The sequence below is a fragment of the Caenorhabditis remanei genome, chromosome IV, assembly GCF_010183535.1.
Source record: "Caenorhabditis remanei strain PX506 chromosome IV, whole genome shotgun sequence".
Classification (NCBI taxonomy): domain Eukaryota; kingdom Metazoa; phylum Nematoda; class Chromadorea; order Rhabditida; family Rhabditidae; genus Caenorhabditis; species Caenorhabditis remanei.
Genome location: NC_071331.1, coordinates 2814963 through 2829190, shown reverse-complemented (window position 1 = coordinate 2829190; position 14228 = coordinate 2814963). Strand labels below are relative to the sequence as shown.

At 35.1% G+C, this 14228-nt stretch overlaps 2 protein-coding genes across 2 annotated transcripts; one reads left to right on the top strand and one right to left on the bottom strand.

Annotated features, from left to right (window-relative positions):
- Nucleotides 1–2595: 2595 nt before the first annotated feature.
- GCK72_012286 (uncharacterized protein) lies at nucleotides 2596–2992 on the top strand (the record flags this gene model as incomplete). Its single annotated transcript, XM_053728986.1, has 2 exons — nucleotides 2596–2812; nucleotides 2859–2992. The coding sequence occupies 2 exons, from the start codon at nucleotides 2596–2598 to the stop codon at nucleotides 2990–2992; spliced, it is 351 nt and encodes a 116-aa protein (XP_053583758.1).
- A 1806-nt stretch (nucleotides 2993–4798) lies between these two features.
- GCK72_012285 (uncharacterized protein) lies at nucleotides 4799–5558 on the bottom strand (the record flags this gene model as incomplete). The annotated part of the gene is made up of 4 exons (XM_053728985.1): nucleotides 4799–4895; nucleotides 4954–5282; nucleotides 5340–5467; nucleotides 5513–5558. 4 exons carry the CDS (start codon nucleotides 5556–5558, stop codon nucleotides 4799–4801), a joined length of 600 nt encoding a protein of 199 aa, XP_053583757.1.
- Between the last annotated feature and the right edge of the window lie 8670 nt (nucleotides 5559–14228).

The window sequence follows — 14228 nt, the reverse complement described above, 5'->3', positions numbered from 1 at the left end:
TTTTCCTCATGACAAAAAGATTCCATAATGCGTTAAAAACGGTACAAAATATGAGCAAAATGAAGAAGAATTCTACACTCTTTGGCTGGAAAAACTACCAAACTGAATTCAGTATTCGAAACCCATTCGAAACATCATCTGCTGAAATTTTTTTCAAATTTTTTTTTTGATTTCAACCGGACACTACTAATGAAAAAGAGAGAAAACAAACCAGCCAAATAAGATATATGAAAACGAAAATGTTAGTTACCCGGTGATGACAACAACAGAGTTCTAGAAACGGGAAATTCGGCAATTATTTTTATCCTTATTTCTTAAATTTCAAATGTTTTATTCTGCATTGTCTATTAATACTTTGTTACTATTAATACTTTGTTACTATTAATACTTTGTTCAAACTGTAGTAAATAACCTAAACTGACTTGAATAGTTGTTTCTAACTAGTGAAGGTCACCGAGTCAGTGTGGAGATAAGGGTCGTGACAGATAAAAAAGAGAAATTTTAAAATCCAAAAAAAAACTTGGTGACCGGACGGAATTGAACCAAAAACTGGTTGTGCATTGACCATCTCTGCAACTTTGACCTTGTTTTTCTCGAATACCAGGCCTCGAGGGCAAAAACTTAATATATGATTAGAATCAGCGTTTTCTAAGCTTCCCAATGATATAGGTCACGACTCATATCTCCACACTCACTCGGTTACCTTCCCTAGTAAGTCCATTGGGTTGAACCTTATTTAACAAATCCTGTTTCAGTCGCTTGCCATTTGATAGCCCTGTTGCACATTTTTTGGTACCACAAGAATTATCCCTTCATATTTTTTTAAATATCCAAGCAGCTTAATGAAATGAATTTAAAACGTTGTTTGAAACTCAAATTTCTTCTGATATAATATTTTTCTTACCGTATTCCCTCTCATTGAAACGCACGCGCTTCTAATTTCCAAAGTGTTCTCCGAGTTGCGTTTTTAAAAGAGGTTCTATTTTTCGACATAAAATGTTCTGAGTAACATTCTAAACACGATAACATACATTTCATCAATGACTGAAACTGTGAATATAATAACTCAATTGGATTTTTGGACTTTTCTGTTTCATGAACTTTATATCTTCGTCTGGCAGTTATGCGTCCAATGGATAGAATATACGGCGAACTCCAATTTTTAACTTACAAACTTACAAATATACTCATTTACTCTAAACTTACAAATGCATGGGGTTTTCTTGTAAGAGCTTGCCGTCGATATATGAGGACTAACGAGTGCAAACGAAACTTCTTCGGGTTTTATCGACACTTTGAAACTGTCGTTTCTAGGAATTTGATATTATGAACTGTTTTAAGGAACTCACTTACCCAAGTCCGGATAGTATGACACTATAACTTCCAATTTATAGTCTCAGGTTGATCCTTTGTGTATCTGTCTAAACACGGTGATATATGTTATGAAGAAGAGGGGAGATCAATGAGGAAACCCTATTGAAATTTAAAAACCTTTCAAGGTTTTATTGTTATAAGAAAGAGAAAATTTATTTGAACATGAAAACAATAACACTTTATTGATTTTCAATATTCTCCAATTCTTTCACCGGTGTTTTTCCTTCTGTAGCCAGCATTTATGGGTTGAAGTCCCCCTTTGAATTCAAATACCAAGGTTGCTGATTTTGGGAACTGAAAAAAAAATAATTGTATACGGCCGTTATTAACGAACTCATTTAATCCAAATTGAATAAAACAACAGTTTGGAACCGTTTCTCCATGGAAACACAAATAGAGCCAAGACAGTATATCAAGATTGGTGGACTGAGATGAAGAAGACACTGAAGTGATTTGATCGATAGATTGAGAAATTAACAACGTGAAGTGGAACATAGTTCTTGAGTTTATTCCAAAATTTTTTTGGAAACATTTAAAAAATAAGGAAAATCGGAAACCGAAAGTCAGAAAAATTACCGGTTTCAACTTGGCAATATATTTTCCCAGTCTAGTAGAGTGATATTAGTTGTGGCATTTTCGGCTCAATTCCTGTTCAAATGTCTTTTGTAAACTCGAACGTCCCTTGAAAAGCTAAGACGTCCCAAAATACATTTAAACCTTCTCTGGGTCAGAAAATCAATATTTATCCTCCTGTTTCCTTAGCTCTTTCCTAGGTGTCCTTATTTCTTACTCATTCAATTCCAAGCAGTCCCTCTTTTATTTACCCTGTTTACCGTTTGAGATGGTTCATAGTTTTCATTGTTTCCTTCCCCAAGCACCAGAACCCTCTCTTATATGTACTCTATGAATGGACCTGTACGCTGTCATTACCCGCTCTAATATTCCCTCAGGCTCTTTTCTTCATCTCCTTTTCCTTGTATTAGACAGTCCTGCCTGCTTGTTTGCATGTTCTCGTCTTCTCGCACTCTCTGTGACATTTAATGTGACGTGACGCCCTCCTTCTCTCCATCTGTCTTCCTCATTTTCCTTACTTTAGCCCACCACAGAATATCCCGTTACACCTCTTCTTTTTATTGATTTTCCGCTGTCCTCCTTATTAATATTCCTCAATTTTTTGCATTTAAACAACAATTCGTTTCCAGAAATTCTCCTCTGACCGACATGGAACAAAAGGAACTAGTAGCTGACGCTCCAGCGACTCCGGGTTTTCCAAGTCCCCAAAAATCAGGTGACTGCATCATGCTGTCATCGGATGACGAAGATGAGCCTCGTGTGGTTAAGATCATTCCAAAATCCATCACGTTGTCTGATGACGAAGACGAGGTTCGTGTAGTTGAGGTGGTTCCAAGAATCATTACGTTGTCGTCTGATGAAGAAGGTAAGCGGTGTCCTAGATCGATTCATCCAGAAAATGTTTTTTACAGATGTCATTGAGTTGTCATCGGATGAGAAGGAGGAGGTTGAAGACAAGAAGAAGTCCACCAAGAAATCAGGAACAAAATCGAAAGAGAAGAAGCCGAAGAATAAGAAGTCAAGCGGCAAGGAGGATCAAAAATGAATTGTTCCAACTGTATTTTGCTGTTTCTGAGTTTTCTTATCTATGTATCTGTATTTCATCATCGTTGTTATTAATCTAGGTATGAAAAGTATTTCACAACTTCAGTTGAGCTGTCCCTATAAACGGTACCAGATATTTTTGTCATGAGGTAAAGTACTTCTCTCGTGGGACTTGAAGTATCTCATGTTGAATTTTAAGTGTTCTATGTTGTTTCCCATCTGAATGAATTTTATTTTGTGTTTTCGCAGAGCTATGTCAACTATCAATGAAATGTATCTTATGTTGACTGTTATCTTTTTCGTCTGTGTTTTTCACTACCAGAAGTTTCAGATGAAATAGTGGTCGTGAGAACGTCATTTTTAATTTTGAGACCCAAGGAAACTGTTTTCCAAGAAAATTATTTGAACATTTGTAACACATGAGCAGGGGGGATTGTTCTATTTTATGTTTCATACTTATTTGTAAGAGATGAAACATAAATCATATTTATTTTCAAGTCAATCATTCTTAAAATTTTTTTGAGCGAGTTTTCAGCTGATTTTCTAATACTATGTAGTACTTCTTTGGTTTTTCCAGTTTGTTAAATGCGGGATAATACTCTAATGCGGGGATGTGTGGAACTGAAAATTCGAGAAATTTTTTCTTTTCGGAACTTTTCGAAACATTTTTTTGGGTCCGATAAATATACAGCCAGAACTGTAAATGTTGTAAATTTTTTCCCGAAAAAATATCTCGGAAACCGGAAACTTTTGAAAGTTTCGAAAAAATGTCGGAAATTTCGAAATTTTCGATTTCCGTTCCGCACGGAAAAGTGTAGCAGTTGTTTGAAGAACTAGAGAGCTTGAAAAATTTCAGAATTTATGTTTTTTCGGGTTGTATCTTAGCTGTTATGAAAAGAATTTTGCAAACACGCATCAATACTGGAATGTATGTAACTGAAAACGGAATCATTTATAGAACATGAAAACTGTAAATTTTATTTGAAAATAAAACTGGTAAGAGAATATTAAAAAATTGATTCATGAAAGTCATGAAAGTTAATCGTTTCTTCAATAAATGTGCCTCAAAAACTAAACAGTTGAGACAGAAAAAAAAACCGAATTCTGCTATTGACCGGCATTTTGTAAATCTGGATTTTGAGAAGTAAGAATAAATCTATCATGAACTAACCCGATGAATAAAAACGCTAGTTGACCCAAGATAGAAACTGAAATTTTTCGATAACCAGTACTTTGTCAAATTTAGCTGTTGCAGAACAGAACAGGTGTGTACATTATGTTGTTGCATCTGCGCTAGATAATGAAAACTGCGAAATAGTGAACTTGAATTATGTTACTGTGCTATCTTCGATGAATGAAACCGGAGTTTCCTATCTCCTACATAATTCTCTGGTAAGTTTTGAGATCCTTGTACACCACCTAACCTATTCTAATTTTTCAGCGATGCACACCGACTGACAGTTTTTCGGTTTCTACTAGAGTCTCGCCTGTCAAGTAGCGAGAGTTCCTGCAAGTCCCGCGGGTTATCGGTCTCTGTTTGGCCCCGTGAACTTTTCCTTAAGAATAAAATAAAGATTGTGAGGGAGAAATTACTTTGTCGATATGTGAAATGCTAGGGAATTTACGCACAAAAAAGTTGTGAACTACAAAAATGAAGCTCTACCTTTTTTCTGTATGGTTTATACAAAATGTACTTTGTGGCACAATCAGTAATACCGTAACACCTTTTCAATATTGCCAAATTGTGGTACCGTAGTTTCTATAAAAACCAATTTATTGCAATACTTTCACAAATAATCAAATTTCCCTAATCAGTCGCTTTGCACAATCCACCGCGAGTATTCTTTCCAGAACAGTGAGCTCCTGGTTTTCCATAGAAAGTGTCGTCTAGGGTGAAATGTTGTCTAAAATCACTTTTTTTAACTGAATTCTAATGCGTCTTACTTTGGTCCAAAAACACACAATCCTCTAACAGTCGATCGTTTGACATCGGTGAATTTAGCAGCGAGGGACCAGATTTTGTGAACACAGAGACTAGGGAAATGGTAGCATCCAACTTTGTTGACATTTGGTTGAAGAGCCGCAACAAACAAATCTCCGTTTCCAAAGAGTTTTTTGAGTTCTTCAGTATCATTTCTATGAAAGGCAGCGTATTCAACAAAATCATTTTCCAATTGCTTCTTATAGAGGTAATAATTCATTTCATTATGCTCAAGCCGCTTCCAAGTGTCCCTGTCGAGATGACAAGAATTATATTGACTGGCTACTTTCTCCAACTCCAAGTCGTACGTCTGAAATAAATTGGATTTTTTGAAATAAATTGGATTTCAAAGTTTATCACTCCTCACCAGCTCATTCATATTGCTGACTTGAGCCGCATCGGCAAACTTTGCACGGAACTCGTTGAGCTCTCCGAGCACTTGATGGCGGAGATCTTCACTGCGTTTCACGACTCGAGACGAGAAGGCGCTTTGAGCTGAAAGGATACCATTTGGGGCGATGCCAAGCGGTCATAACTCACCACAGAAGAGAAGGATGGCGGTCGAGAAAGCCAGGGAGACATGCATGCTGATTGTTCAATCAAACTGATCGATTCAGCGATTTCGTTCATCTTATATAGGAAAATTTTGAGATCTTATCAGTTGAAAACATGTTTCAGTTTTTATTTCATCTTTTGATAACATCTCGATCTTATCAGCTCCACGATGTTATCAATAGTGTTATGTATTTTATTTGACCTTTCGATAATCACATTGTTATTAATCTCATTTTATTGACTTTCCAAAAATAAATCCTCCATGAAACAGTATTTCCTTTGTTTATAGAACTAATAGTTTCAGAGAGGATTCAGATGATATCAAGATTACTTGGACTTGTTATATGATTTCAAACATTCATAGAAGAACTAGGTAACTAGATTTATACAAACCAGTCGGTTCACGTCGCCTAACGGCGACTAAACCTCCTTTTCTACACCCATCTTCTGGTAGTTACAGCGCCTACGGCGCTTCCCAAACGGTTGAGACTATCGAGGTCTCAGAATTCTCTCCAACTTATTGATCGTAATATTTTTCTTAACTTGTTTGTATTTTTCTAGCTGTGAGCAGACCGTTTCGGAAAAACACAATTGTCATATCTCTACTTTTCTGATACAATTTCGTTCCCTTAATCCTCCATTTTTTCTAAATCTAGCGATAAGAAAAAATCTTCCACGTACCCACATGGGACACATCCAACTGATTACAGTCAACGTTGCCTAACTTGCAAGATCGGATTCCTAAACGCATTCACCTACATCATTTGAAAAACAAACATGGCCGTGAAATATAGCGCCTAGCAGTATGGATTCACTTGATCCATCCTTCCACTGTAGTGAGGATGTGGTTCTGCATCAGTAGCACCTACTGGAGAAACAACTCGTTGACGTGTCGACTTCCGAACTTGACGTGGTCTGCCCGTCTCTTTCACTTGAGTTACAGATGTTCTGATGGTGTTGGCTCTTGTTCTTCCCGCCGTCACATCTGAAAGCAGCCTGGGAAATTATGAAGTCCGTCCAGATTTCGTTTGTTCTTCGGACTCATTTTTCCTGCTGATTTCCATTTGTTTCGTGTTGGTTCTGTTATAGTTCGACTGTCAACTGCTCAGTGTCAGACTGTAGAAATCTTCAGATTGATGTATCATTTGCCATAATTTTCAATCTCAGAGATAGTAAAGATTCGGACAATCTTGGGTGCCGGAAAGCAGTGCCCGACGTCTCTTTTTTGTCTATATTTTTCACCGGCTTTTTTCACCGGCTCCTGTGTCATCAGCTGAACGCCCTCGATCCCGTCAATTCCGTTAAATTCTACGCTCACATCTAAATCCGAGCTGATATCCGTACTTGTTCATATTCATCTCGTCTCTTTCTGCCGTCAGGTCAACAACATTTGCTATGGAATCCTGACAATATCTGGTCCGGATAGCTTCACCGGACGTTTTCTTCTTGCCGTTTTTCTTTGCCGATCTCTGTGTCGTGTCCTCTAGCCAATCAATTTCTCCAAGCTCCACTCTCCCATCTGATTCTGATCGATGGAACACACCTTCATCTATTTCTTCTTTTGTACTCATCAGACTTACTATTAGACCATTCAACCCGAAAGTCAGACTATCACGAAGCCGAAGAACAGCGTCCGAGGTGAAGGTGTTATTACGGGAAACAGGAGAAGCACCACCATAAGCATCCAGTGAATTGTCGGCGGGAACAGTTAGTAGTTAGAAAGAAAATGATAGTTATCAGCGGTTGGAAAAAACGGATTTTACGTGTCCCATATCAGGACTTCACGCGGCTTCCGCTCATCATTATATTTAAAAAATGGGTGAAGCGAAAACAGTGGTAAGAAGAAGGGAAATGCTAGCCAAAATGTCTTTTAAAACTTTTTTATGTGGGCCCATTTGGATCAACAATGGATCCATCACCTGTGTCCTGAAAACAGCCCGTATCTAATTGTGTTACCGATCAATCTGGAAGGAAAGGAAACGTTTTTAGTCCTCTATTTTTTCTGAATCCGATGATAACAAAAAATGCTTGTCGTCGTTCCTCTTTAGGAAACGGTCCGCATTTGTTCGTGACGTAGATCTCACTGGAAACAAACGACATGTTCGGAAACTTCTACTTTTCCGAACCTATCAACAAAAAATGAAAAAACTTTTCTCGTCACCCGGGATCGAACTTAAAACTAACTGTAGTCAACGACGCCTAACTTGCCAGATCGGACGCTGCGACACGTCAACCCTAACCATGCGGCCACGAAAAATGCAAGCCGATGAAAAGAAAGAAATGACGACGCTTAGGCCGACAGTTTCACGCCACTTTTCCGTTTTTCATTCCCCTATGCTTTATCAGTGTTTTTGGCTCAGAAGGCGTAATTTTGAGAATTTTGAAAAAAGAAAAAGACGGGCATCATTAAGAGAAAATTTCTGTTCTTTTGGTCCAAATTTGAAGAAAATCGGTTCAGTAGGGAGGGCGGTAGGATCGGCGACACACAAACAAACATACAGAATCTGGTGTTTGTTAATAGTAAAGATGTTTGTTAATAGTAAAGATACTTATTACTGACAAATATCTGGAGCAATCATTATTTCGTGAAGTTTTGGCACTAATTTAAATTTCAAATGTTCTCGATTCAATCAAATTACATTGCGGTAAAAAATTGTTGGTAACACAGTAAAACCATGACTGTACCACAATGTTCACAAGACATATGTATAAATAACTCATCAATACATTTCGTAATGTCTTATGACGATTGTTCCCCAGTTTGTATTGACTGAAAATTCGAGTAAAAACTATAATCTGCTCGTTTTATTTGTTAAAGTAAGGAAATTCTTTGTATCTCTCACTGTTGCAAGAAGTATTTCCCAATTTCATGTGATTTTTGAAACAGAAACAATAAGCTACTGTTTCTTATACATATTATGTATTTATATTTCATATTATGTTTTCAATCCAATTGGTGTGTAGAAAATCTTTCATTCGCATTTTTTAAATTTCATTTGCTTGGAACAAACATCGATTTTACACAGTAGGACTGGGAGGATTTGATGAAACATAGTGCTAAAAATGGTAAATTACAGCAATTGCAAAGTTCCGACAAGTTACAAATAATTTGGTACAGAAGCTGCGATTTTGGATTTTTCTTCTATCTCCACAATGCAAATTTCAACTGCAGAATCATTCATAAGCTTATACGCATTGATATGTTAATAGTGAAACTGAACTGTTTCATCAGTCGAGTTTAAAACAAGTTCTGAAGTAAATAAGTTGTTGACGTGAAAAACTAAAATTCCAATTTCCGACCCATTTCTTGAATATTCATTTGTGTATTACTGTTCCTATTACAAATTTAACCAGTTCATTGATAGATATACATTATTATCGATTTCATTTTTTTTTGGCAGACTTCCACATTTCTGATTTTTCAGCAAAGTTTTCTAAACGGGAAAGTTATGATTGTTTCTTGAAAGATATGGATTAACTTTTTTACCTTGACGCTCACAATATTAACTTGTGAAAGAATACTCCAGGGTTATGAAATTTCTGAAACTGAAAATTTCTTCACTTGTGAAAAAAGGATCTGAACATTTTTTTACTAACATATTAGCTCGGCACAGTTCTTACAACTGCGCTCCACCGAAAACCTCATTGAAAAACGTCTCTTTTTCTCTGAGTCTCTCGATTTCGTGCACAATTTTCTTTAGTTTCGGTAGAGCGCGGTTGCAAGAAGTGTGCCGTTTAATAAGTCATATCTCCTAAAACAATTTTTTGGTATCTTCACTTATAAAAAGAATTGATAAGACGCACTCTCTGACTCGTTCGATCACCCATAGTCACACGAAAAAAGTTGACCATCTCCGATTTGCCCATCATTCTGATCAGAGATAACATTTCCGGTTTCAGAATCAGAGGTTCATTTTGAACTCGTAGTAGAGCGTGATTATTTATCTCTGTTTTCAGACAATCTGAAAAGTAAATAATTTGTTTTGTTTTGTTCTTGTTTTATTCTAACAAATATTTCAACAACTTTTTTTTTAGATAAACGCATCTTAAAAAGAGACTTCTTGTAACAGAAAGTTTTCAGTTCATTTGGTTTCGAAAAAGTTTTGAATGCATGGTAGCCAGACCTCACAATTAAAAAAAATATATCTAAACTCACAAATTTAATTAGGTTTTGTTAAATCTGTTGTTGAGAATAAAAAATCAATAAAAATCGCTCAATCATAAATGCTGACCAGAATTTACCTCCCAGTAGTCAATAATACTTTGTTTCTGAAGCAGTAGCTCACACTTACAGTTTCTTTATCTTATTCCAACTAAAAACATGTTTTGATATTGTTTTCAATGTTGATCAAAGTGCTACAATATTGAAATTGTCTTATTTTAAAGAAAAAATGGATTGTTTATAGTGGTCACTGTCCAAACGTCACTTTTTTGTATATTGCTGAAGGAACAGTCAAACAATTTCTGTTTCAGAAAATAGGTATGCGTGTGCAAAGTCATTGAAATACAATTCTTCGGACCCATGATATACAGCTTATTATTACGACTGCGCCCCACCGCAAACGAGAGAGTATCGGCGGGAGACTCAGAGTTTTTTCTCGCACCAATACAAAGTTTCACCGTTTTTTTGACATTTTCGTTATTAGCCGAGCATGTAAGAGGGGGTGCCATTAATAGCATTCTTGATTTGTCACAATTCCAAAATTTTCAAGTAATTTGCCGTTTTTCTAGAAAATCAAGTTGTTAAGGTAGCTAGATTCCATGCAAAGCTATAAGGCTTAGATATTGTTGAAAGAAGCAAGTTCTTATTTTCGCTGCACCGGGTTACCTATTACATGTTTCAAATTTCAATTTGAATCAGAACTTTGAGAAACAGAACATTCATAAAATTTTGACTGGATTGCAACACATGAACATTATAATTGTGGTGCAATTGAGACATGTTTGTTTTATGTTTCATGAATAAAATATACAACTGAAATCAAAATATAAATGTTCAGCAAGAATTTTTCTCATCAATAGATTTAAATCAAAACGATGGAATCACCAGACCTTTGAAGCAGTTTATGACGCACTCTCAGAGTCGATCGAGCATCGATCAACAGACCATAGTCACACGAAAAAAGTTGACCATCTCCGATTTGCCCATCATTCTGATCAGAGATAGTATCAAGTGTCCTCAGCAAATTGGGGTACTTTTTGGCCGGGCCCGTCACCTGGGTATCTAGGAAAATCAAAAAATCGATATTTTTCGAAAATTTTTCCTGAAGTAGTTAGGTATGAAATCTCAACGGGAAATTATTGTAGACACTATTTTAAGCATTTTTTGTGTTTAAAAGAAAATTCCAGCTCAACACCTTCATTGTGAAAATTTTCAAAATATATGAAATTTTTGGGTTTTTTTTCATGAAATCGTTTTTATCTCTGCAGTGACCCGACAAGACGGGCTTTTTTATTTGATATTCGAAATCTACATAAAATTTGGTATTGGAAACATGCTGTCCTTACTTGTATCTCTAGGACCCAAGAACGGTTTTCATGGGAAGTATGGGAAAAAATGCGATTTTTATTTTCGAGGTCTTCCGGTAAATCATTTTTATGGTTCCAAAACAATGGTTTTTTGAAATTTTTTATTGAACCATATCATTTTACTTCAGTTCCAATACAGTTTTCGATCATACTACAAAAAAATATTGGAAAAAATTGAGTTTTTTGAATTTTTGAAATTTTTCCCTGAATTGAATTATTCGAGCTGAAATATTGAGGATGACATTATAAAATTAAAAAAATACGACTGGAACATAATTTAAATTTTAAAAAAAACTGATTTCCATCATTGAGTCATCTGCAATTTACGTTTTCAAGATGAAATTTAGCGAAATGTTCAACTAGGAAAGTTGGTGCAATGGTTCGTCATATTTGCACCTTTATTTGACAGAGGACTGTGTTGAAAATGTTAGGTAAAGTAAGAAAACTACAAAAATTGACTGATATAACAAGATTTTCAAAAAAAAAAGACAAAAAAAACTTTTTTGACTTCCACAAAAGTTCAGACCATTAAACATGCATGAGTCTTATTTTTTCTATTTTTTCTTGAAAATCTTGTTATATCAGTCAATTTTTGTAGTTTTCTTACTTTACCTAACATTTTTAACACAGTCCTCTGTCAAATAAAGGTGCAAATATGACGAACCATTGCACCAACTTTCCTAGTTGAACATTTCGCTAAATTTCATCTTGAAAACGTAAATTGCAGATGACTCAATGATGGAAATCAGTTTTTTTTTAAATTTAAATTATGTTCCAGTCGTATTTTTTTAATTTTATAATGTCATCCTCAATATTTCAGCTCGAATAATTCAATTCAGGGAAAAATTTCAAAAATTCAAAAAACTCAATTTTTTCCAATATTTTTTTGTAGTATGATCGAAAACTGTATTGGAACTGAAGTAAAATGATATGGTTCAATAAAAAATTTCAAAAAACCATTGTTTTGGAACCATAAAAATGATTTACCGGAAGACCTCGAAAATAAAAATCGCATTTTTTCCCATACTTCCCATGAAAACCGTTCTTGGGTCCTAGAGATACAAGTAAGGACAGCATGTTTCCAATACCAAATTTTATGTAGATTTCGAATATCAAATAAAAAAGCCCGTCTTGTCGGGTCACTGCAGAGATAAAAACGATTTCATGAAAAAAAACCCAAAAATTTCATATATTTTGAAAATTTTCACAATGAAGGTGTTGAGCTGGAATTTTCTTTTAAACACAAAAAATGCTTAAAATAGTGTCTACAATAATTTCCCGTTGAGATTTCATACCTAACTACTTCAGGAAAAATTTTCGAAAAATATCGATTTTTTGATTTTCCTAGATACCCAGGTGACGGGCCCGGCCAAAAAGTACCCCAATTTGCTGAGGACACTTGATACTATCTCTGATCAGAATGATGGGCAAATCGGAGATGGTCAACTTTTTTCGTGTGACTATGGTCTGTTGATCGATGCTCGATCGACTCTGAGAGTGCGTCATAAACTGCTTCAAAGGTCTGGTGATTCCATCGTTTTGATTTAAATCTATTGATGAGAAAAATTCTTGCTGAACATTTATATTTTGATTTCAGTTGTATATTTTATTCATGAAACATAAAACAAACATGTCTCAATTGCACCACAATTATAATGTTCATGTGTTGCAATCCAGTCAAAATTTTATGAATGTTCTGTTTCTCAAAGTTCTGATTCAAATTGAAATTTGAAACATGTAATAGGTAACCCGGTGCAGCGAAAATAAGAACTTGCTTCTTTCAACAATATCTAAGCCTTATAGCTTTGCATGGAATCTAGCTACCTTAACAACTTGATTTTCTAGAAAAACGGCAAATTACTTGAAAATTTTGGAATTGTGACAAATCAAGAATGCTATTAATGGCACCCCCTCTTACATGCTCGGCTAATAACGAAAATGTCAAAAAAACGGTGAAACTTTGTATTGGTGCGAGAAAAAACTCTGAGTCTCCCGCCGATACTCTCTCGTTTGCGGTGGGGCGCAGTCGTAATAATAAGCTGTATATCATGGGTCCGAAGAATTGTATTTCAATGACTTTGCACACGCATACCTATTTTCTGAAACAGAAATTGTTTGACTGTTCCTTCAGCAATATACAAAAAAGTGACGTTTGGACAGTGACCACTATAAACAATCCATTTTTTCTTTAAAATAAGACAATTTCAATATTGTAGCACTTTGATCAACATTGAAAACAATATCAAAACATGTTTTTAGTTGGAATAAGATAAAGAAACTGTAAGTGTGAGCTACTGCTTCAGAAACAAAGTATTATTGACTACTGGGAGGTAAATTCTGGTCAGCATTTATGATTGAGCGATTTTTATTGATTTTTTATTCTCAACAACAGATTTAACAAAACCTAATTAAATTTGTGAGTTTAGATATATTTTTTTTAATTGTGAGGTCTGGCTACCATGCATTCAAAACTTTTTCGAAACCAAATGAACTGAAAACTTTCTGTTACAAGAAGTCTCTTTTTAAGATGCGTTTATCTAAAAAAAAAGTTGTTGAAATATTTGTTAGAATAAAACAAGAACAAAACAAAACAAATTATTTACTTTTCAGATTGTCTGAAAACAGAGATAAATAATCACGCTCTACTACGAGTTCAAAATGAACCTCTGATTCTGAAACCGGAAATGTTACTTCCTGTTTCAAATAGGCAATATTTTTTTTAGAAACCAGACACACTCACAAGTATCCTCTAATCAGAACTGAAAAAATAATATACTCCCTTCGTATTGTTTGTTGTGGAAGTACTCAGGCAGTCTATCTAAACAGCCTTGATAACTTCTTAGAATGTGTCCGTAAAAAAAAGTTGTCAACTACAAAAATGCTTCATGCTTCAACAAAAACAGGTCTAGCAGAAATAAAAACAATGTTTCATGCTGGTTCAGTATTGTATTCTGAACTCCACAAACGTTTCTTCTTCTGAAATCCACAAACGTTTTTTTTTTGTTACAAAAATCAACAGAAAAAAATAGGAGAAAAGAGATCAACAGTTTTAACAATGAATTTTCTTTGGTGAATGTAAGTTATTTATGAAAACTTTTGAGCTTAGAAACTGAAGGGATTCTACCGATTCAATCAGAATTGAAATGAAAACGTTCTATACAATCTTTTTGAC